We start from the raw sequence: 24,687 nt of genomic DNA, 5'->3' as shown, positions 1-24,687 counted from the left end.
AGTGGCTGTCCCACCCCGGGAGCCAAGAACCACTGAACAGCTGGTAAACGTCATGCATCATCAGAACAAGCAATTAACGAGCAACGGGCAGGAGAGTGTCCCTAACATCAGCCATCGGCTTCGCGTTAAGCCTGATGCAACAGAGAGTGAGGGTTTTCCCAGATACGCATCCGTGGGACACACCAGCGCACAGCATGGAGATTAGCTACATCTGAGGGGTACTCTGACAGTCCCTTCCACAACTCTGAAGACACGGAGAGACCTATCCAGACAGATCTCGGGACTCTGGGGGCTCAGCTCAAGATCCCCCCAATAAAGGGGATGTTGCTATAAAATGAGTCACACAGTTTGTGTGGTTTCCCATTTGTACATAAAAGCTATGTTTACACTATACTACAGCTTACTACAGGGACCCCCAACCCCTAGGCCACAGGCCACTGTTGGTCCATGGCCAGTTTAGGACCCGGGCCACACAGCAGGAGGGGAAGGGCAGGTGAGCTAGTGAACCTTCACCTGTATTTAAAGCCACTGCCCACCGCTCACATTACCGCCTAAGCCCCTCCTGCTGTCAGATCAGTGGCATTAGATATTCACAGCAGCGTGAGCCCTACCGTGAACTGTGCGTGCCAGGGTCCTAGGCTGCACACTCCTCATGAGAATCTAATGCCCGATGATCTGAGGTGGGGCTGAGCTGGTGATGCTAGTGCTGGGCAGTGCACAGGAGTAAACTGCACAAAAAAGGTGTGCCGGGAAATCAGTTAGAAAAGTAATCCCCACGAAGTACAATAAAATGACGTGTGCCTGTACATGTCACGTGGGATTTATGTCTTCAACAGATTTTTTCCTTTGGCTCTCTGTCATTAATTTGGCTTCACATGTAGCGGAGGACTACCTTCCAAACAAGCGTTAGAGACGTATCATCAAAAGAAACAGTCCCTGCCTTCAATGAACCTGAATTCTCATACAGGAGACAGGTATACAAGACGGCATGAAATAAGAAATAACAAGTATGTACAAAATTAGGTAAAGAACAAAAGACTAAAAGCAACTGTGATAAAGGCTTAATACTACTGAGGGAGTAAAATTATGGATCATTTTATAATCTATTTTTCTACATTTTCCATATTTTCTAAAATGCATATGTATTGTTTTTTTAATGAGAAAACCAGGTGATGAAAATAGATACAAGAAATAGAATTGGGACAAAGGACAGAGCAGTTCATTTGCCCCATGAGAGTCTTTCCAGGCTTTACACAGAAAAATTAGCCACTGAACAGAGTTTCTACTCCATGTCCAGGACTTCAGCAGCCACCAAGAAAAACCAAGAAAACGGCACGTGGGAAAGCATGGAAACCCAGTGCAACTAGCCGCTGGTCATTCGCTCCCTCCTCTTTGGCAATATTTTTCACATCACCAACATACATAATTTATTCACCACCAACGCCCATAACTGATGCTAGTGGTCCCCAAATAAATGATCATTACAATTGGAGACGGTTTTAAATACTTGCCAGATCCCCCAAAAGTTAGATGTGGATTTGTTTTTATTTTTATCGCAAATCTAATTTTAAGCACACTTATTTAAATAACCAGGTAGTTGAATCATTCTGGGAAGTTAAGTGTCTTTTGTTAGGAGAGAGCTGCCACCTGACTTACTCACCCCAGTCCACTGGTGAGAGTGAGGAAAAATTAAGATAGCCTAACAACAGCAAAAAAAAAAAAAAACCTTGCATTTTCAAAATGCTACCATTTTTACAAAATTGCTTAACACACCATCTCATTAGGTCCTCAGAACAACTCCATGAGGAAGGCAGGGCAGCTCGTACCCTCATTTCCCAAATGATGAAACTGAGACTCAGAGGTAAATACTGCCTCCGGTTTCAAGAGAAGGACACACAGTGAACAGAAGAGGTTAGAACGCCGCTGGCTCCTGCTTCCTGCTGTGCTCTTTCCCGTGTCTCTGCCAGTCCAGGGCTCACCAATTCTAACTGCCATCACACGGAGCAATGAATGAGGGAATGAATGAGTGAACAATGGACAAAAGTTAAAATACCACAGGAACACATGATTAAAGAAAGAATATCAGAAGCTTCCCAAGATGTTCTGTGCAAGGAAAATACTTTCCTTATCTGTTTCAGGGATCACTGTGGGCTTCTGATGAAATAAGGATGTGAGTTCCCTATAAATTGTGCAGCAGTTTACAGATGATTTTTTATTAAAAGCATAAGGGATTATTCTTGGAGGAGGAAATGGCAACCCATTCCAGTATTCTTGCCTGGAGAATCCCATGGACAGAGGAGCCTGACGGGCTACAGTCCATGGGGTCAAGAAAGAGTCGGACGGGACTTAGCGACTAAACAACAAGGGGATTATTGCTTCTTTTTCCTTTTGTTCCTGTGACATCTGGCACCATCCATGCCTTACCCAAACTGGAAGAAAAGGTACAGGGTCGGCCCTGGACAGCCTCCAAGGGCTAAAGTGTGTGAGTCCCTCAGTCATGTCTGCAGGGCTAAGACAAAGTCAGATAAAGGATCGCAGGATGCAACACCCTCCGCAGCCACGAGGGGGACCCCCATCCCAGTTCTTGGATTGACTCAGGTGAAAACAAAGGCATCTACCTGGACAATGGCATTGCCAAACGGATTTTCTCCTTCCCATTGGTATTAAAAAACCAGAGACTCTTACCTTAACTTCCTCCACATCTTGCAGTCTCAGTGTAGAGAGCAGAGAGAGAGAACACAGCCATGATAGGAACTGAGACCGGAACTGAGCGACACAGAAGGAGATGGTGGTGTGGATAAGAACCATGGCGGTGCCTTGGGTCCCCAGCACGCATCGGCAGGCCCACATCCCATAGACTGCGAGGATCCAGGGTTTGTGCTGCAGACAGAGAAGGACCCAGAGAGAGAGAGACAGAAAAGAGAAAGGTAAGCTAACAGCCTTTGCCATTGAAGGTTCTGTTTTTTGACCCTTTAACCAGACTATTCTCATCGTCCTGGGGATTTAGTGTTAACACAGACAAAGAGCGTTCAGAAGGACCTTCCACATTAACCCCAGAGAGCGGTCCCCAACCTTTCTGGCACCAGTGGAGACAATTTTTCCATGGACCAGAGTTGGGGTGTGTGGGTGGTCTCCAGATGATTCAAGCACATTACATTTATTGTACACTTTATTTCTATCAATTACATCAGCTCTACCTCAGATCATCAGGCATTAGATCCTGAAAGCTGGGGGACCCCTGCCCCAGAGTGATGGCTGCCTACCCCCAGGTCCTCAGAAGCAAGGAGCCACTTTCCTGCCTTCAGCCAAAGCCGCAGGCCAGTGGATCCCCCAACAATAAGATACATGCTGACCTTCCAACAGACATTACGGAAGCCAGTCGACAGCTGGAAAAGCTGCCAGCCTGGCACACCAGCCACCACCTACACTATTCTGCAAAGTGAAGGTGAGAGAAAGCATTGGTGTACATTTCTTGGGAGTCTTATTTAGAAACTGGACCATCCAAACCACAAAAGGCTTCCTAAACTCTAAACCACAGATTTAAAAGTAAATACCTAATTACATTTTTTTTCACTAGCATATTATTCACAGTCAAATTTGGGTCAGAGAAAAAGTACTTGCTTTCAGTGAGTGAGATTGAGGCCTTTGCCTAGTAAATCTGATTAATAGATTTATTACTACCTTAGGAGAGAATTTTTCTATTTCAAGTTTTATAGTTATTGACATTGACTAACTAAATAGATAAATTAACATGTTTTTTCTCAGAGAATGAAGGTATGGTTGTGGGGTGGGGGGAGGATGGGGGAAGGGATAGATAGGGAGTTTGGGAAGGACACACTGCTCTATTTAAAACAGATAACCAACAAGGACCTACTGTATAGCAAATGGTACTCTGCTCAGTGTTATGTGGCAGCCTGGATGGACGGGGAGTTTGGGGGCGAATGGATACATGTGCATGTATGGCTGAGTCCCCTCACTGTTCACCTGAAACTATCGTCAACACGTAACTGGCTATGAAAGTGAAAGTCACTCAGTCGTGTCCGACTCTTTGCGATCCCATGGACTGTACAGTTCTCCAGGCCAGAATACTGGAGGGGGTAGCCTGTCCCTTCTTCAGTGGATCTTCCCGACCCAGGAATCGAACCAGGATCTCCTGCATTGCAGGCAGATTCTTTACCAGCTGAGCTGGTAAAGAATTAGGGTAATTGGCTATACGCCAATACAAAATAAAAAGTTTTAAAAAATTAACATGTCTTTGCTTTTACAATATACTCTTGGTCATACCTGGCTGGTAAATCCTTACTTTAAAAAACCACAATAATATTTTAACATTGTTTGAGAGGCAATATATCTTAGTGGTAGAATTACCAACTTTTGCTGTCTAATTGTCTAAATAAATTCTGATGTCCCCATTAACTATCTGTTTGACCCTAGACAAGTTTCTAAATCTCTCTCTCTTTTAAATCACATATAAAATTAGAATAATGGCATCTACATCATGAGGCTGTCGTGAGAATTAAGTTAACAGTGTAAAATGTTTACAGCGATGTCTGTGTACACTGCAAATACTAGCAGCTATTCCTATAGGGAAACATGATGTGTCTTTTTGATGGGCATTCAAAAATAGGATTTCCAGGGACTTCCCTGGTAGTCCAGTGATTAAGACTTCGACTTCCAATGCAGATGGTGTGGGTTCGATCCCTGGTCAAGGAGCTAAAATCTCACATGCCGCATTGCCAAAAAAGCAAAACATCAAACAGAAGCAATATTGTAACAAATTCAATAAAGACTTTAAAAATAATATACATCATATATATATACATACACAGATAGATAGATAGATAGGATTTCCATGAATGCACTGACTTGAAAAGTGAGGACTACTTAAAATTGGGTCTTCTTATGGAAAAAATGATTTCTTTAAGGGAAAGACAGATGTGAACTGTAAATTATAACTCCCATCTTTCAATGGTAACGCTTCCAAAATATTGCCTAAGTAGAATTCTCTCCCAAATCTATACTCCAGCCCAAGAGAGAACATTTTAAATGAACAACTGGGTCAGCCACTTTGAAGTTCCAAGAAAATCAGAGAAATCTACACTCCATTTTTACTATTTTTCCATCCTACTACCCACATTAAACAACACATAAGTTTGCTTCAAACTTTCCCCTAAAGACTCACCTCTGGACAGAGTTCAACTATAAGGAATAAGGTTGCCAACAGTATTTTAAGAAGTAGCTTTAACAAATGAAAAAAAGGGGGGGTGTCTTTTTGTGCAGGATCTACAGCATTTACCACTTGGAATCCATCCCCATGTGCGCGTGGCTTAGCACATACCCGTGACACAGCTACGTTTTATTAAGTGCTATTTGATCCGTTTGGAAAAAGCCTGTTTGTTGGGATTCATTTGGGAACTTAACCACAGACTTAAGCTATTTCAACTTGGAAAAGCTGGAGGAACCTTCAGGAACTACTAGCAGGACTGTGCAAACCCCATCTGCTCCAAAGAGTCTCTGATGAATTCACCCGAGCTCACAAGCACTACTTTGAGGGCTCACAAGGTCATCCTATAGTCTCATCCCTCACCATCTCCTTCCTGTCAGAGTAAAGGCAGTAAACATTCAGTACCGTTCTCTCTAAGACATCACAGCAAATGCGCTCATGTGAATCTTACCTTCTCTGATATCCCTATTACCCACTCATTCACCCCAAGGGGCAAAGGCAATTCAACTATATACTTTCACAGTGGTCAGATGATGAAACAGAAGGATGTGAAAAATGCAAAAAGAATTACCTATTTTAAAACCTATACAGGGCTTCCCTGGTGGCTCAGTGGTAAAGAATCTGTCTGCCAATGCAGGGGACACAGGTTTGATCCCTGGTCAGGGAAAAATCCCACACGCCATGGGGCAACTAGGTCCATGTGCTGAAAACTACTGAAGACCGCCCGCCTAGAGCCCATGTTCTACAAGAGAAGCCACTGCATGAGAAGCCCATGCACCACAAGTAGAAAGTAGCCCCCGCTCTCTGCAACTAGAAAAAGCCCACACACAGCAACAGCCATAAGTAATAAATAAAAAAATAAAATATTTTTTTACAAACGTACATAAATTGTGTGTGCTCACTCAGATATGTCTGACTCTTTGCGACCCCATGTACTGTGGCCTGCCAATCTCCTTTGTCCATGGGATTCTCCAGGCAAGAATACTGGAGTGGGTTGCCATTCCCTTCTCCAGGGGATCTTCCAGACCCAGGAATTGAACCCACATCTCCTGCGCCTCCTGCATGAGCAGGCAGATTCTTTGCCATCGTGACATTTGAGAAGCCCTTACATAAATTAGAACCTCATGGAAACATTGATTTTTCACACTATAAAGTGAATGCAATTGGAATCTACACAATTGCAACGGGAATCCTGTCCCCGAAACACCAATAAAATGCTGATACAGCATGACTAGACTTCCACGCCTTGCTCTCTGTCACCAGTGCAGGACAGTCCCCACCACCAATGCAGTCTTAAAGTGGAGGTCCCCAACCGCCAGGCCACAGAACAGTACCAGTCCATGACCTGATAGAAACTGGGCCACACAGCAGGAGGTGAGCGGCAGGTGATCCTACTGTCACTGTCTGCCATCACCCCCAGATGGGACCATCTAGCTGCAGGAAAACAAGTTCAGGGCTCCCACTGATTCTGCGTTAATGGTCAGTTGTATAATTATTGCATTATATATCACAATGTAATAATAACAGTAGAAGTAAAGTACACAGTAAATGTAATAATGCACTTGAATCATCCCGAAACCATCCCCCCTCCTCCCACCCCCATCTATGGAAAAACTGTCTTCCATGAATCCGGTCCCTGGTGCCAAAAAGGTTGGGGACTGCTGCCTTAAGGCACACCTCCTGCAACCCTATCCCCCACCCCCAGCAACACACACACACACACACACACACACACACACACACACCTCTGCAAGTAGTAGGGCAGAGAAGGCAAGAAATGGACACAAACCCTTGCCCAGCAGTGAGGCAGCAGCATGGAAGGTCTGCTGCTCTGAGGACGAGGAGGGCTTCTTCCAAGGGTTACCTTGTACGTACGCAAAGGCCTAAAGACATCCCTGCCCTACCTATTTCTACTCCAAAAGTGCTTACATATTTAATTAATCAAACCTGTGTCCACCTCATAAGTGGAAATGCTTAGATATTAGATTTTGAGCCTCTGACATCAAATATACCAGGAAACGTCTAACTCATCAAAACTAAAGAAGAAAGTGTGCTATATTCTATTCCAAAACAGTACTTCTGAGTCATCTCCTTCTAGAAGGACTTTAAAGACATTTTTCCCAGGTTCCCAGGGCAATCTGGGCAGGTACGCACAGGTTTGGTCACACATGTAATTTATGTCAAGCTTAAGGTTTTAAAGTCTGCGTAGGGAATTCCCTGGCAGTCCAAAGGTTAGGACTCCACACTTTCCCTGACAAGAGCCCCAGTTCAATCCCTGGTCAGGGAACTAAGATCCCATAAGCCATGCAGCGCAGCCAAAACAATTAACTAATTCATTAAAAAACTGCCTAAAAGTCAAAACAAACCAATCCACTTAAGTTAAGAGGTTCAAATGACAATTATGATTGAGAACTTAAAATGAGGCAGAAAGAGTCATGTTGATCAAGTAACATGTACAAATAAAACACAAACTTAATTTAATGTTAGACTCTGATGTTCCTAACTAAGAGATTTAAATTTTAATCAAGTATTACTTTGATATGATGCTTTTCTCTAACCAAGATTTTTATTGAGATAGATGTAGATACACCTGCAGTTAAAAGAAATAATACAGAGAGATCCCATGGATACTTTACCCAATTTCCCCCATGGCAACATTTTGCAAAACCAAAGTACATTACAACCAAGACGCTGACACTGCTATAACCCACAAGCATTCTGGTTTTCCCAGTTTCACTTTCATTTGTGTGTGTGTGTTTAATTCCATACAGTTTCATCACAAATAGATTCAGCATCCACCATAGGAAAGACACCAAACAACTCCATCTCCTCAAGCATCTCTTGCATTGCCCTTTTACAACCACACCCACATTTTTCCTGCTCCCTTTACCCAACATCCCCAACACTTGGAAACCACTAATATCTTCTCTATTTCCAAAATATTGTCATTTCAAGTCACACAGTATGTAACCTTTGGGACTAGCTTTTTTCACTCACACTGAGATCCACCCAAGGTGCAGTGAGTATCAAAGGCTTGCCCCTTTTTATTGCTGTGTAGTTTCCATGGGGTGGATGAATCACAGTTTCTTTAAGCATTCACCTGTTGTAGGACTTCTGGGTTGTATTCCCGTTTGGGGCTATTATGAATAAAACTGAAATGAACACACATGTGCAGGGTTTGGTGTAAAACCAGGTGTTCATGCCTCTAGGATAAATGCCCAAGAGTGAGCTTGCTGGGCTGCATGGTCGTTACAAGTTTAGTCCTATAAGAGACTGCCCAACAATCTCCCAGAGTGGCCATTTTACATCCTACCAGCAACATGGAGCCGAAATAGCTCAGCTGGGAGAACATTAGGCTGAAAATCTAAAGGTCCCTGGTTCGATCCCGGGTTTCCCTTGGACTGCAAGGAGATCAAACCAGTCAATCCTAAGGAAAATCAGTCCTGAATATTCATTGGAAGGACTGATGCTGAAGCTGAAACTCCAATACTTTGGCCACCTGATGAGAAGAGCCAACTCACTGGTAAAGACTCTGATGCTGGGAAAGATTGAAGATGGGAGGAGAAGGGGATGGCAGAGAATGAGATGGTTGGATGGCATTGCTGATTCAATCAATATATGAGTTTGAGCAAGCTCGGGGAGATGGTGATGGACAGGGAAGTCCAGCGTGCTGCAGTCCATGGGGTCACAAAAAGCTGGACACGACTGAGCAACTGAACAACCAGCAACATGCTTGTGATCCAGTTTATGCTGCTTCCTCACCAACATTTCATGGTGTTACTGTTTTATGTCTGAACCATTCTGGTAGTGGCTTTAACTTGCATCTTTTAAAGAGCATCCAAGTGTGAGCAACCTGAAACTTGCATCAATAAGACGGGTTGAGTGAACTTTGCTGGAGTATAGGGTGCCAGCCCACCAGACCTATCCTGACTCCTCTAACTCTCTTTATTCCAGGTTCTTCGTTCCTGGTAAGAGACAAAAGGAAGGCAGGGAAAGAGGAGAAACTTTTTTAAAGTCTAACAAACGATAAGAAAGAAACTGTACTCTATTTTTGTGGCAGTTCAGATAAAGCAAGACTAACCACTATGGGACTTTCTGATGGCGCTGGGCCAGACTGAAATCAGGGAGCAAACCTGCCCTCTGCTCCTACGGCTCCTTACGTTGACACAAAACCACTTCTCAAAATGGGGCACAACTGATTCTCTTTGTATAGGTTCCCTTAACAAAGTAATATCCTGTCTTGTTCATCATACAAGAATGTTAGCCTAGAATCTAACAGGGTACCTAGTTGACAGCAAGTGTTTCAGAAATGCTGGACAGATGAATGGTTAGAATAGCTGGATAGGTGGGTAGATGGATGGATGGATGGGTGGGTGGATGGATAGACGGACATGCTTCTGCAAGTACTGGGAATTAGCCTGGCAGTTATGACTGAGAACAAGAAATAAGCACCAAAATGTGGGGCTTTTTAGTCACTAATGTGAAAACTGGCTGATTTCCAAAGTGTCTGCTTGTATCAATTAACCCCTTAAGAACCAAGACCGCTTTGCCCTTGCAAATAAGGTAGAAAGGGGTTATTCCGCATCTTGCTGCCTACTTCCAGTTTTCACTTACCGCGGTCTCTTACAAATCGTGTGTTGGGGGAAGCCTCAAACAGTGCAAAGCTGAGAGAACTCAGGCACCCACCTACGAATGCAGACTCTTTGATAGAACCTGAGTCCTCTCACGCCAGGGAAGTCTTCCGAGAGATCCACAAATTCAACTGGCATATATCTCAAAGGCTGAAATCAGCACCTGAGAAAAGACCACAGGCTTGTGGCCCTTTGTTTTGCAAATCTATATTCTCCAAATCTTCCTCACGGGGAGCCAGGACTCAGCCACAGGAGGAGCTGGGCCGGCCATGCCCCCTCACGCCATCTCTCCTTCCCGCCTGCTTTGTCTTGTTCTCTGCTGCGGGCACTGAGGGATGATAGCAGGACGTGCCTGAGTGGTTTCCCTCATTAGCTCACCTCCGCAGGGAGGGACAAAAGCATAAAGCCTTGGGGAAGACTCCTGTTGGCAACTGGGCCAGACTTGGCTGTGCATTAATTCTTTTTGTACGTCTGCCCAGAAACCACTCAGCGGGCATTGTTTGAGAAATAAATAAAAGAAGTCACTCAATAATGCTTATGCACGGCATAATTTATTACATATCATGTAATCAACTGCAGATGCTACCAATATATATATATGTCAATATATGTGATATATCCACATATGAATATATGTGAGATATATATGTGTGCGTGTGTGTGTGTGTGTATACCCAAACAAACAGGAAAAAAAACCCAAAGCCATCCCAGAGTCCATACAACTGCATTCTAGCCTGCTTTTCCTGGGAGCAAAGGCCAGTGGGCCCAAACAAAGCCAATTTCACCCCTCCTAAGAGAGGCCCTGATGGAGGTAGAGGAGTCTGGCTCCAAGAAATCCATTAGTGCATGAGATTCCAATTAGGTGTGTGGTTTTGACGATATGCTGGAAAGGAGCACCACAGCTGTCCAGAGGTTAGCCTCCTCATCTCAGCCAGTGCCACGGGACCACGCTCTTCAGGCCTGTAGCCGATGAGCTCAACTGGTCGGGGCCCAGCGCTGATAACGTGGGTTCTGCCAGTCAAAGGTCGGGTGAGAATGTACCCTGTGGTCAGCCACGGCACCCAGCCTCAGCTCCCATGCGCAGCCAGCCTTCTCAAAAAGCTCACCCAGGGGTATTTTTGGTTCTGAGGGCAGAGAACACTATGCCTCAGGTGGTGAGGGTGTTCAAGAAAGCAGGCCACTGTCTGACCCGCCCCACACATGCTCCAAGCATAACAAACCCACGGCCAAAGCTCAGAGCCGTTCCTCAGCCTCCCCTCCCAGGGCGCTGCCCCCGAGCCAGTCTTGCCAAAACCCAACGAGAGAGCCCTACCCAGAGAAAAGGCGTTTAACCTTGGCCAGGGAGCTCAATGGAAAGTTTTTATTACTTGTCATAGCAAAAAAAAGAAAAAGAAAATCACGCTTTTGAAAATCACCTCTTCTTCGGGGCCAGCAAAGATAGAGATGGGACGAGACAGTGGACGGAGGCCAGAAGCATCCTTCAGGGTTCACCACGAGTAGTGATAATGCCTGTCTCTACAGCATCGTCCACAGTTCGTGATGCCCCTGAGAAGGGGGGATAAAAGACAAGGGCAGCCCAAATCTTCCACCCTAAGTAAGTACCAAAAACAGCCACCAAAATTAAGGCCATCTGGGATGCTCAGTCCAGGTGGTGAAACCACAGTTAACGGGGCCAGAACTGAGGTTCATACTTACATAAGGACCAAGCGGACACGGACAAAGAGAGCAGTGTGCTCCAGCCTCACCAGAACCCTGCCCACCAGCTGTCACACAAATCAAACTTGTGGTCACAGAGGGATGGGACTCACACACACACAGATGACTCAGTGCGAACTCTGCCTCATTCCAAGAAAACTGCAAACAAGACTGCCTACTGAGTTTGCCTAAGATGTGCTCTGCAGATAAAAGGACAAGCCCACCTGTCCACCCAGGCCTGTAAGGAGATGCAGGAGGCTGAAATAAGCAGACGGCTCCACGCTCTTCAAGCCACCTCCTGGTGGGGGGCCTTCCCTGACACCCCCAGGCAGAGGCGGCCCACTCCTCCCAGGAGGTGTCTGTGTCACTTCTCACTTGGCTCCTGGTCTGTGTCTCCCTGTCCTTTCTCCCACAACCCAGCACAAGCATGAAACAGGGTCAGAGAAAGCCACACGGGAGAGGAACGTACGTACGGCTGAAGAGACAGCCTCTGCCCTCTGGGGCTTCAGAATCTCAGACAGATGCCTCCTTTCTGAACACCGTAGAGGGAACTGCTCCCAGGAGCCCACGCACACTGCAGTCACGGCACAGGGAACGCCAGCAGACCCCCGCGGCGGCCACCTCTTCGTTGGCTGTCATCATACACTAGCACAACCTTGAAAACTATTAGGCCCTCACCACTACCCCAGGAAGCAAGCGGTGCCATCCCTGATGCATAAAATGAGGCAAAAGACTCCGAGATATTAACTAACTGGCTTTTAAGATTGCATTGCTTGAAAGGGACGAAGTTGGGTTTCAGCCAGGAGCTCCAAGCCACCCTGAATAGGGCCTAACAGTAAAAGCCACAAGCAAATTAACCAGAGGAACATCTATATCCTAAACTAGGTAGTTTTCTGATGGTGGTAGGTGCAAAACAGAAGCTGAAAATGGAGAAAATTTGGAAAGGAGGAGGTCCATCCGGCCACAAATAAGACGGTTAATCTACATCTCACATGGTCTGAACTGAGAAAAGTCAAAGTATTAGTTCTCAGTCGTCTCCAACTCTGCGACCATCAGGCTCCTCTGTCCATGGAAATCTCCAGGCAAGAATACTGCAGTGAGTAGCCATTCCCTTTTCCAGGGGGTCTTTTCAACTCAGGGATAGAACCCAGGTCTCCTGCATTGCAGGCAGATTCTTTACCGTCTGAGCCATATGAACCAGTCAAATGGATGTTTACCATTTAAACCAGTCCATTGTTTCATGTCCAGTTGTTCTAACTGTTGCTTCTTGACCTGCACACTGGTTTCTCAAGAGACAGGTAAGGTGGTCTGGTAATCTCATCTCTTGAAGAATTTTCCACAGTTTGTTGTTATCCACACAAAGGATTTAGCATAGTTAATGAAGCAGAAGTAGATGTTTTTCTGGAATTCCCTTGCTTTCTCTATGATCCTTCAGCTGTTGGCAATTTGATCTCTGATTCCTCTACCTTTTCTAAATACAGTTTGTATATCTGGAAATTCTCAGTTTACATACTGTTGAAGCCTAGCTTGAAGGATCTGGGGCATTACCTTGCTAGCGTGTGAAATGATTGCAATTGTGCAGTAATTTAAACATTCTTTGGCATTGTCCTTCTTTCAGATTGGAATGAAAACTGACCTTTTACAGTCCTACGGCCACTGCTGAGTCTTCCAAATTTGCTGCCATATTGAATGTAGCACTTCAACAGCATCATCTTTTAGGATTTGAAATAGCTTAGCTGGAATTCCATCACCTCCACTAGCTTTGTTCTTAGTAAGCTTTGTTCATAGTAAGTTCCTAAGGCCAACCTTACCTCACATTCCAAGATATCTGTCTCTAGGTGAGTGACCACACCACTGTGGTTATCCAGGTTATTAAAACATTTTTTGTATAGTTCTTCTGTGAATTCCTGCCACTTCTTCTTAATCTCTTCTGCTTGTATTAGGTTTTTACCGTTTCTGTCCTTTATCGTGGCCATTTTTGCATGAAATGTTCCCTTCCTGTCTCCAATTTCTTTGAAGAGATCTCTAGTCTTTCCCATTCTAGTGTTTTCCTCCATTTCTTTGCACTGTTAACTGAAGAAGGCCTTCTTATCTCTCCTTGCTATTCTCTGAAAATCTGCATTCAGTAGAATATCTTTCCCTTTCTCCCTTGCCTTTTGCTTTTCTTAGTTCCTCAGCTATTTGTAAAGCCTCCTCAGACAACCACTTAGGTTTCTTGTATTTCTTTTTCTTGGGGATGGTTTTGGTCACCCTCTGTTGTCCAATGTTACCAACCTCAGTCCATAGTTCTTCAGGCACCTGTCTACCAGATCTAATCCCTTGATTCTAATCATCACCTCCACTGTATAAACATAAGGGATCTGATTTAGGTCATACCTGAATGGCCTAGTGGTTTTCCCTAATTTCTTCAATTTAAGCCTGAATTTGGCAATAAGGAGCTCATGATCTAAGCCACAGTCAGCTCCAGGTCTTGTTTTTGCTGACTGTATACAGCTTTTCCATCTTCAGCTGCAAAGAACATAATCAACTTGATTTCAGTTTTGACCATCTGGTGATGTCCATGTGTAGAGTCATCTCTTGGGTTGTTGGAAATGGGTGTTTGCTATGACCAGCATGTTGTCTTTGACAAAACTCTGTTAGCCTTTGCCTTGCTTCATTTTGTACTCCAAGGCAAAACTTGCCAGTTATTCCTGGTATCTCTTGAGTTTCTACGTTTGCATTCCAATCCCCTGTGGTGAAAAGAACATCTTTCTTGATGTTAGTTCTAGAAGGTGTTGTCTTCATAGAACCGGTCAACCTCAGCTTGTTTGGCATCAGTGGCTGGGGCACAGACTTGGATTACTGTGCCACTGAATGATTTGTCTTTGTTGCTACAACTAGCGTTATTTCGTTCTTTTTATGGCTGAGTACTATTCCATTGTTGGAAAAGGAAGTGGCAACCCACTCCAGTACTCTTACCAGGAGAATTCAATGGACAGAGGAGCCATGGGATTGCAAAGTGTCCGACACAACTGAGCAACTAACACAATATCCCATTTCCACATCTATATCCATTCATCTGTCAATGGACGTTAAGGTTTCTTCCATGTCTTGGTTATTGTGAATAGAGAGAAGCCCATTTTTTAAAAGGAAAAAAAATGATTATTTCATTAACCCTACCTTATAGAAAATGATGAATTAAGATTCAGTGGTGAAAAGCCTTTCCACGGTCAGAAAGCTAATGAGTGAGCAAGTCCAGGAACTAATCCATCATCCAGGACTCTTCCACTCCACAACAGCTGGCCCTTTCCCACAGTAGCAGAAACGACAACAGCTTCATTTCACAGATCCTCCCCAAAATAGTTCATCTTCCCCAAACAGGGAAAGAAAATACAGATACTGAGCTATTCATTTTACAGATGGGAAAGCTGAGACCTAGGGGTAGTAAGTCACCCACCTGTGGGCAGAGAAGCTTTGTGTTAGAAATAAAAATGTTAAATTTCTAGAAAGGTTGATGTCATAACAAAACACCAAACCAACTTGTGAAAGAAAAGAAACCCATTAATGAAGGTTGAGGTAGGTATATTCATTATCAGTGTAGGAATGCAAAATCATGTACTCTTTATTATTAGGGTTGCTTAGAAGGTTCTTTAAAATTAGATGAAGGTGGTCAAAAGGTACAAACTTCCAGTTATTAGAAAAGTAAGTTCTCGTGTACACCGTGACAACTGTGGTTACTGCAATATGGTATACTTGGAAGCTGATGAGCAAGGAGATCCTAAAAGTTCTCATCACAGGAAAAAACATTCTTTTTTCTCTTTTTTTTTTGTACCCATATGATGGGTATTAACTAAGCTTATTGTGGTAATCTTTTCATAACATATGTATGTTAAGTCATTATGCAGTATCTATCCAACATTACAATTTATCACATCTTTATCTTTTATTTTTATGTTTTGATTTTATTTTTTTATCTGGTAATTTCTCTTATTGACCAGTAACAAATCTTTCTCACCTTTTCCAGGCTTCAAAGGCCAATATCCATGCCCCCTGATTTCCTAGCTCAGGATTCCTTCTTGACAAAAAGCAAAGGAGAAAGAAGCTGAAATGGAAATGATGCACATAACCGTACCTTCCTTGAAAGCAGGTTGGCGACTTGAGACACGCTCATGTGGCCAAGGAATAGCCACACCAGCCGCTCCTTCCCCCACTCCATCCAGAAGCTCCACTCAAAGTCGGTTGGGTCCTAAACAGGCCAAAACAGCAGTTTATCAGAGAGATCTTAGTATATATTTGAGGCAGAACACAAACTCCAATTAATAAAACAACTGCAAGAAGAAGGCCAATGTGAGTTCAAAAGCTATAAAATGGCATTGACACTACATTTCCAGTCTCTACCCCATCACACACACACACACACACACACACACACACACACACACACACACACACACACACACACACACACACACACACACACACACACACACACACACACACACACACACACACACACACACACACACACACACACACACACACACACACACACACACACACACACACACACACACCCCCACCTACTTCTATGCTTCCCTCCAGCTTGGCTAGTCTCAAAGGTCTTTGTTAAAGCTGATCCACCCCCCACCCCAGGACCCTCTGTGGGACAGAAACTATTATTAACCCTATGTTATAAAAGATATAACAGAGACTTAAAGAATTCCCTTTATTTACTCACTGTCACACGGATAGGACAAATAATTACTGAGGTTATCTCAGTTTGGTCAGTTAGCTGCTTTTACCAACAAGAAAAATGTACACTGGATACTAATAAAATTGTATAAGATCAGTCATGTTAAATCTTGCTGTCATTTACAGGCCAGAGGATAATATGATAAAGAAATTAACCCATTCCCTACAAGCTTATATGAAGAAAGAATGAAAGATACACTTCCCTTCCCCTCGGGAAGCTCTGGGTCCACCAGCATCCTATGTCTGTACCCATTCTAGGCTCTGTCTACCCAGCTCCCCGGCAGGGGCAGGTGAAAACCTCTGGCGAGAGTGGACTTGTGGACACCTGGGGACTCACAACTAAAAGCCTTGGCCTCAGGAGCCCCAGGGAGATCATGGCAGCCAAGCTGAGCATGGAGGGAGAAAACTCCGTAACTGGCCACTCTCAAATGAGCAGTGCTGGCTCGGCCCACGAGCAGGATGGAATGAGGATTGGAAGCCCTCGGAAATTTCTAACCAATTGGATTGGTGGGGAAGGAATCCCCCACTGATTATTGATCTATTGATACTAAACACCTCCCTAGGTGTGGAACTTTAGGCCATTTCTTTTTTTTTTCTTTTGGTCAAGTCACGGGGTGTGTGGCATCTTAGTTCCCCGACCAAGGATGGAACCACTGTCCCCTGCAGTAGAAGTACAGAGTCTTAACCACTGGACAACCAAGGAAGTCCCTGAGCCAATTTTTTAATTGGATTTAGAGGAAAACAGGATTTTTGTTTGTTTTCTTTCCTGCACTTGAGGACTGAGGGGCAATTTCATACAAGCTGCGTACATTACAAAACTCTTTTTTTCAGAAGGTAAAGCACAGATTAGAGTGATCTTGATTCACATCAGACTATGGATGCAGAGGTAGCAGATACACAGTCAAGAGGCCGATTCAGCTTGGGGTTGGATCCCACATCCACCCACACAATGGCTGTGATGACCTTGAGCAAGACACTTCACCTGTCTGCCTGTCTATATGCTATCAGGACTGACATCCTAGGGACCTATGAGGTCTAAGTGAAAGTATGTGCATATCGAAAATTTAAAGCAATACCTGGCACTCTGTAGTCACTAAAAATTTTGTTACTTGCCGCTAACTGGTGGTCCCATGTGCTTTCCATCCCACGTTAACCCCCTAACATCGCATCATGCTTTCACATTCTGCCTCTTTTAAAAAAAAAAAAAAAAAAGTTTTTTCTATTTTCCAAATAAAGACAACAGTACTGTGCGTCTGAAACATGTGTTCCCCACACCCAAGATCCTGATACACAAAAACCTGCTCATACAGCCCTGAGAGGTTAACAGGCAGGAAGGCCAGGGGTCTCCAAACGGAGAAAATAGGCTGCAAGTGTCAGACGTTTTTCATCTCTCTTAAGCGGCAAAAGGAGACAAACTACAAGTGTTAGATTTTTTTCTCCCTTCTCTATACAAACTTAAAAAGAGGTTTCTTTTAAAATTCTGTGTTGCCATGACAACACCTGCTTCCACCTGAACTGAACTCTTCTCAAACCCTGAGCCCTGAGCTAACCAAGGTGCAACCAAGGCGTTTTTTTAACGGAAACGTTTGTCTTGAGCTATGTTCACGTTACCCTAGACTCTGTCTTCAAGTCGGTTCGGCCTAACACTCAGAACCGACTTGACAAACCAGTATGTTTTACTCATGCAGATGTTCTCTTCAGCTATGTTCACGAGACTGTATTTGCTTGGAAACCTGCCTTTCTTCAAGATTCAGGTCAATCATTTTATGGCCCGGGACGACTCACCTTGAGCCAGAGTTATCTCATAACGCACGTTGTGGGTGAAGGGCCTGGCGCGAGTCTCTGAGTTTTGAGACATTTCCTTTCTCTAATTAGACGATTGCTAGTAGCTATATAACATCCGGCTAAAGACTAGCAGGGGCACTCTTTCTGCCCCCTTCTGATGCCTATGTCAGAAGCTTTCTCTATCTCTTTTATATTTTAATAAAACTTTATTACACAAAAGCTCTGAGCTATCAAGCCTTGTCACTGGCCCCAGACTGAATTCTTTTCCTTCGGTGGCTGAGAATCCCAGCGTCTTTCACAGCTCAGCAACAACCTTTCAGCCCAGATCCCATGAAAATCATAGATTCGGTCCAATTCCTTCCATTTAAAGACTGACTGCATCAGGGCCTGGGAGGCCCACGCTGCACACCCAGGCAGCGCAGAGCAAAGAACTCACAGCGTTAGCCTGGCTTCAACAGCTCACTGCCTCATCTCAAAAATGTCAAATCGGTGGAGAGTCAATCAACTGATTAAAGGCACAAAGGTCATGTGATGAGGCCATGTTAGCAAAATGCCCCTTTGTAACAGGGATGCAGGAAGAAAGACACTAAAAACCAACATTCAAATCCAAAACAGAGGGGGCATATGTATACGTATAGCTAGCTGAGTCACTGTGCTGGACAGTAGAAACTAACACAACATTGTAAAGCAGCTCTACCCCAATAAAAATTAATTTAAAAATATTTTTAGAAAGGAAACCAAAAAAAAAAAAAATCTTTATGTTTCATCCTAAGGCCCAGGACTACTGAAAACATTGTGCTGGTAAAATCCCATCAATAAAATGACACAGTCTTTCAGCACTAGTTATTTCAGAAAATAGCCATTTAAAGGAAATTAAAATGCTTCTCTTACATCTATTCTTCTAAATTTAAAATATTTATCTTAAGGAAATTACCAGACAGAAAAGACAAGTTAATGAATAAAATAAGATAGCCAATAAGTAGCAGTTAATGATTCAAGTAAGAAAAATCTGACTCACTTGACTCCATAAGCAAAGTCTTACAGACCTTGAGCTCAATCAAAAATTTCAAGGTAAATCTTAAAGTATCAAATCAGGAACAATTTTTTCATATTCTGTTCCTTCCCCATTTCCTATCTTGATCCCACAGTTCTTAGTGAATCAGAAACCTCTTCTTAGGACTTCCCTGGCAGTCCAGTGGTTAAGACCCCACGCTTCCAAAGCAGGGGGACACAGGTTCAATCCCTGGTCAGGGAACTAAGATCCCTCACGCCGTGTGGCCAAAATAATAAAATAAAAACTAAAAATAATAAGAAGAAACCTCTTCTTCAGTGCTGTAAGGGAGTCAGATATAAACCAGGGATAAATTCTAGCCAGACAGAACCATTAAGGCTCCTCCATGAAGAAAGGGGAGCCTGAACTCTACAATTCACGTCCAATCTTCAACATTAGTGCTTCTCAAACCTCAGTGGCTAAACAGACCACCTACAGATGTTGCTAAAATGTGGATTATGGTCCAGGAAGTCCGGGATAGGGCCTGGGATTCTGTGGTACAAGCTCTCAGGTGATGCCACGCTGCTGGCCCAGGGACCACATTTCCAGTAGCAGAGATTGACATCATCAATCTAAGATTACCTACGTTGTTTATAAGCCCAGAGAATCCTTAACAGCTCACCCCACCCCACACCATTCTCAGGCAAGGACATGTTAGAGTTGACCATCTAACATTCACAAACAGAGCAAGCACCATCCTGCTCATCATGGAAAGCATCTAGATACGAGCATTTAATCACCTGAGTGAGTTCAGCACGGTTATTCATTCTGAGGCTTTCATCTGCAACAAGGCAGGAACAGAGAAGTCTAAGCACAAAGACGTGATGATTCTGGGTCTCTTCAATCGTGACTATAACTTCCTGGTGAAACACTGTTTCTCCTACACTCAACAAGGAAAAGGATCTGAGCCTCTCTTCCTACAGAGTTCCATGGTAGGTAGTGTGGGGAAATATGAATTCCTCAGCCTTGAGGAGGTCACAGTACCAACACTAACTCTCCACACTCTGAAAACCACTGCAAAGCAAGACAGGTATCAGTGGTGCCACCCATCTACATATCCTAGAGATACAACGGAGACCTCCCTCTCATGCAAACCACTAATTAACATTCTGGGTATCGCTTAACGTAGTTTCTAGTTTCTTTTTTAATCCATGTTACAGATGAGTCAACAGGTGGTCAGAGCAGGCAAATTATTTGCCCACAACTAGAGGGGGCAGGGGTGGGTTTCAAACCCAGTCCTTTCCCACAAGGCGTCTCTATTTGTGCTAAGCCCTCCACCTGGATTCCTCTGCCACACCCAGACACACACACATCCCGCCACCTGACCAAACTGTTCCCAACACCAGGGTCACCTCCTTAACGCCCCATAACCACAGACACGTCAGCTCAGGTGTGAAGCTTCCTCTGCCCTCCCTGGTGGACCTCGCTGCACCCCCTTCTCTGACATCCACACCTCAATCCCAGCACATTTTACTACAGCACATTTATTCTAGCCCTCTTTATTCTAGCTTTTTCATGTATTTTCTCTCTAGAGGGGGAAAAAAAATGGTAAGCTCCTAAGAGCAAGAACCTTGACCTAAGCGCAAATTTGTATCATGAATGCCCAACACTCAGTGAGCCTTCGCAACGGTGGGGGCGTGAAATCACGTGACCTGGGTTCTCATCACATTTCTCCCCCTCTGCAGACTTGGATGAGTCACGTTTAAACTCCCTGGCCCTGAGCCCTCCTGTGTGTAAAATGAAGGGCAGAATGAGCAGACGTCTCAGACGGCTTTCAGAGACTGGAAAAAGCAGCTATTTTCCAGGCTAAAGGAAAGAAATACTAAGAGAAACAGCTCCTGACGCGCCTACAGACAGCATCCTGAATGAGTACCCATCAACATGTGGGGGGGGCGGTGATTCCCCCTCACATGCCTTCGGGACCAATCCAGGCCTCCAACTTCCACGTCCACACTGCCAGCCTGCCCTGTTCCAGAAAGTTCCCACTTGTCCAGCCTCTTCTCCAGATTGGGAAGAAACTACTACAGCATACAGACTAACTTTGCTGTACGATTCTGCCGACAGCAATGTAAGAAAAGGAAAACTATCCTCAGAGAGGTTAAATATCACGTCCAAGGTCCCACAGCTAATATATGACAGAGCTCAACTTTAAAGACCCAGGTCCTCAGGCTGCAAAACCTGTGTTTCATGTGGTCAAATAAACATAACGTAAAGTTTATCATCTTAACCATTTTTAAGTGTACAGTTTAGTGGCATCTTAAGTACATTCACACTACTATACAACCATCACCACCATCCATCTCCAGAACTCCTTTGTCTTGAAAACTGGAACTCTGTACCCATTAAATAATAACTCCCCATTCCTCCTGACCCTGGCCCTTGACCACCACTATCCTACTTTCTGTCTCTATGAATTTGACTACCCTAGGCACCTCGTATAAGTGGAATCATACTGTGTTTGACCTTTTGTGTCTGGCTTGTTCCAGTTGCATAATGTCCTCAAGGTTCATCCATGTTGTGGCTTACTGCAGAATTCCCCTCCCTTCCGAGGCTGAGGAATTCTCCACCATCGCATGGGCACAGCACATCTTGTTTATCCATTCACCTGTCGATGGACATTTGGGTTGCTTCTACCTCTTGGCTGTTACGGATAATGGACACAGGTGTGCTAAATGTTTACTTTTTAACGTTTTGAATTTTCAGTGATTCCCTAATGTTGCCAAGTGACATGTGTAACTTGTATGTGGCAGTTCAGATCACTTTCAAAATCATCTGGTAGTTCAAGCACAGCAAGTTAAAAGAGAAAAATACCCGGCAAAAGAAGATCTTATGCTGCCAACTCACCACTGAGCAAAGTTTTCCTTATCCTAGCCATAAATTCTCATCAGCCCTGAAGCTCACCAGACGACAGCATTCACTCCTGGCCTCTCAGCTGGAGTCCTGCACTGTTATCCCAGGGGGATGGCCAAAACTCTCCTTCTGTGCTTTTTCTTGCATTCCTCAGACCATGCTGAATTAACACTGGCTGAAGATAACACAATCCCATGGCTAATAAGGCCAGGCCACTGGACTGAAATGTTAAAAGCACCCAGTGCCAAGGAAAGCCCCAAGGCACCTACCAAGACTCCTCAGGGGAAGCTGAGAAAACCATCCCAGAGATAAATTCAGTTACTCCAAGTCCACCAGTGGCTTTTTAACCCAGACTCTCCCAGGACTTTGCCTGCTTTTCAGTAAATCACTGCTCTTTCCAGTAGCTGAAACTTCAACTCAAATATTAGAAGGTGATTTGCCAAGATTTAGTCGAACTGAAACTCCATAACTTAGGGATTCTGAAAACACTTGAGTTTGGGGAGTTTGTTCCTATTGCTATTGTTGTTTTAAGGCAAAATTCACATAACAGAATGAATCAGATCCCAGTGGCATTTACACTCCCAATGTCATGCAACAACCACCCCATCTAGTTCCAGAACATTTTCATCACCCCAAAAGCAAGCTCTGTACCCATTAATCAGTTACTCCCATCCCCCTTCTTCTGCAGGCTCTGATAATCACAAATCTGCCTTCTGTCTCTATGGACTTGGCTACACTGGGAATTTCATATAAATGGAGTTCTACAACGTGTGACTGCGCTTCTTTTGCCTGGCACAATGTTGCTAAGGTTGATCTTCGTTGTAACTCGTGTGAGTACACCACTCCTTTTTAAGGCCGAATCACATCTCATTGTAGGGATATACCACATCCTGTTTACTCATTCATTAATGGATGTTTCAGCTGTTTCCCCCTTTTGTCTACTGTGAATAATGCTGAACATGTGTATACAAGTGTTGGTTTAAATATCCATTTTCAATTTTTCTGGGTATATACCTAGGAGTAGAACTTTTGGGGCATCTCAGGATTCTATGTTTAATGTTTCCATGTTTTCCATAGCAGCTACACCAAGTTTGAGAGGCAAAAAAACAAACAAAAAAAAGGCTTCCTAAACTGATCCTCTGCCCACAGGGAGTTACTAGCATCACAAAGAACTTGGGTCTTTCAGCAAGGCCTCTTCCTACCCTGAGCCTGCCTGCCTCCTGAGACAGACCCTTTAGAGATCTGCTGCTTGTAACATGCCAATTTCATCCTGGGGGAAAACAGCTGGAAATAAGGGGGTAAAAATCAGCCTTGGAAAATACCTTATGATACAAAGTATTCCCTGGAAAGTCCATCCTCTCAGTCTGCAGGACTCTGCATCTGAATTCCTTTTTTTAATTCAGTAATTCTTTCAGTTTGTCTGAACTGCTCTTCCTGTAGGGCCATTTACTTAATGAGGACATCAGCCCTGACTGGCAGATTGACTACCATCCAAAGACGCAATCAGGAACTGAGAGGACTTGACAGAGATCTCCCAGGTACAGCCAATCTTGGCTCAGTGCCTACAGTAGGAGATTGTGAGATTCAATTCCTCAGGGTTAGGGAAAAATTGGCAGCCTAACTAAAATGTTCAACTGCTTCCACTGACTCAACAGAGTTAAATCTGACGTTGATTTCTCCACTCTTTGGGGTCTTGAAGGGCGCATGGGCGGAGCCGCTCTCAGAGTTAACTGAGGGGGTCAACATCAGTAACGGGGAGACAGTGGACTTCCACATCCCTCTGCGTAAAGAGCACCAACAACAAGGGAGGTGACTATACTGGGTGGCCTCAGAGGAAGGCCTGCCTGTTTCCAGCAGGTGCTATAGTCACCTCGAGTTTGTGTCTATCAAAATGCAGGGAAAGGGACCTTTTTCTCCAAATGGAAGAAACTCGGAACTTTCACAACAGCGACTGCGAGTGGTACCTAACTTTTTTGACACTCGGGACTTGCTTTGTGGAAGACAATTTTTCCATGGACTGAGAAGTGGGGGATGGTTTCGGGATGACCCAAGCTCACACGTTTATCGTGCACCCTATTTCTAATCTAATGTTCCCGCTGATCTGACAAAAGGTACCGGTCCTCAACCCGGAGGCTGGAGATCCCTGGTAGAGCCCACAAGGCTGAAAATAATTTACCATTTAGCCCTTTATGAAAGCTTGCTAGCCCTTGTTTCAGTGTGATTATTTTGATAGCAATAAGCAGATGGATTTGGAGTAGAAGTGAAAGTTGCTCAGTCATGTCCGACTCTTTTGCAACCCCATGGACTATGGGGTAGTCACCTTGAGTTTGTATCTATCACAATGCAGGGAAAGTGACCTTTTTCTCCAAGTCGTTGAGAGAGCCAGTGGTGTGCTGTGCATGGCAGAGACCAGGCTATGCTTACGTTCAGGAGACCCAGGTCTGAGTTCCAGTTCTCTCATCTAGCCTCAGGTGACCTCAGGCTGGTCAGTCCTTCTTTATACAATTAGAATTTTTAAAATTTATTTTACTGAAGTATAATTGGTTTACAATGGTTTACATTACAATTGGTTTACAGTGGTTTATAACTGGTTTACAATTGGTTTACAATGTTGAATTAATTTCTGCTGTATAGCAAAGTGACTCAGTTATACATATATACATCCTTTTTCACATTCTTTTCCTTTATGGTTTATTACAGGATATTGAACATAGTTCCCT

General features: G+C 44.1%; 1 protein-coding gene across 6 annotated transcripts in view; it reads right to left on the bottom strand.

Moving 5' to 3' along the window:
• The window catches only part of HHAT (hedgehog acyltransferase), a 340,025-nt gene that overhangs the window by 260,872 nt on the left and 54,466 nt on the right, over positions 1-24,687 (bottom strand). For 5 of the 6 annotated variants that reach the window (XM_081489707.1, XM_081489706.1, XM_081489704.1 and 2 more), the window contains 2 exons: positions 15,662-15,775; positions 2,686-2,880 (listed from right to left, as the gene is read on the bottom strand). In XM_081489707.1, the coding sequence (XP_081345833.1) occupies positions 2,686-2,880; positions 15,662-15,775 (309 nt within the window). The remainder of the gene's footprint in view (positions 1-2,685; positions 2,881-15,661; positions 15,776-24,687) is intronic. The other variant, XM_081489709.1, reaches the window with a different exon arrangement.

Source organism: Giraffa tippelskirchi, chromosome 5 (genome assembly GCF_054371585.1).
Source record: "Giraffa tippelskirchi isolate mGirTip1 chromosome 5, T2T-mGirTip1v1.2.pri, whole genome shotgun sequence".
Classification (NCBI taxonomy): domain Eukaryota; kingdom Metazoa; phylum Chordata; class Mammalia; order Artiodactyla; family Giraffidae; genus Giraffa; species Giraffa tippelskirchi.
The sequence above is the reverse complement of the archived record's forward strand: the minus strand, read 5'-3'. Positions and strand labels throughout refer to the sequence as shown.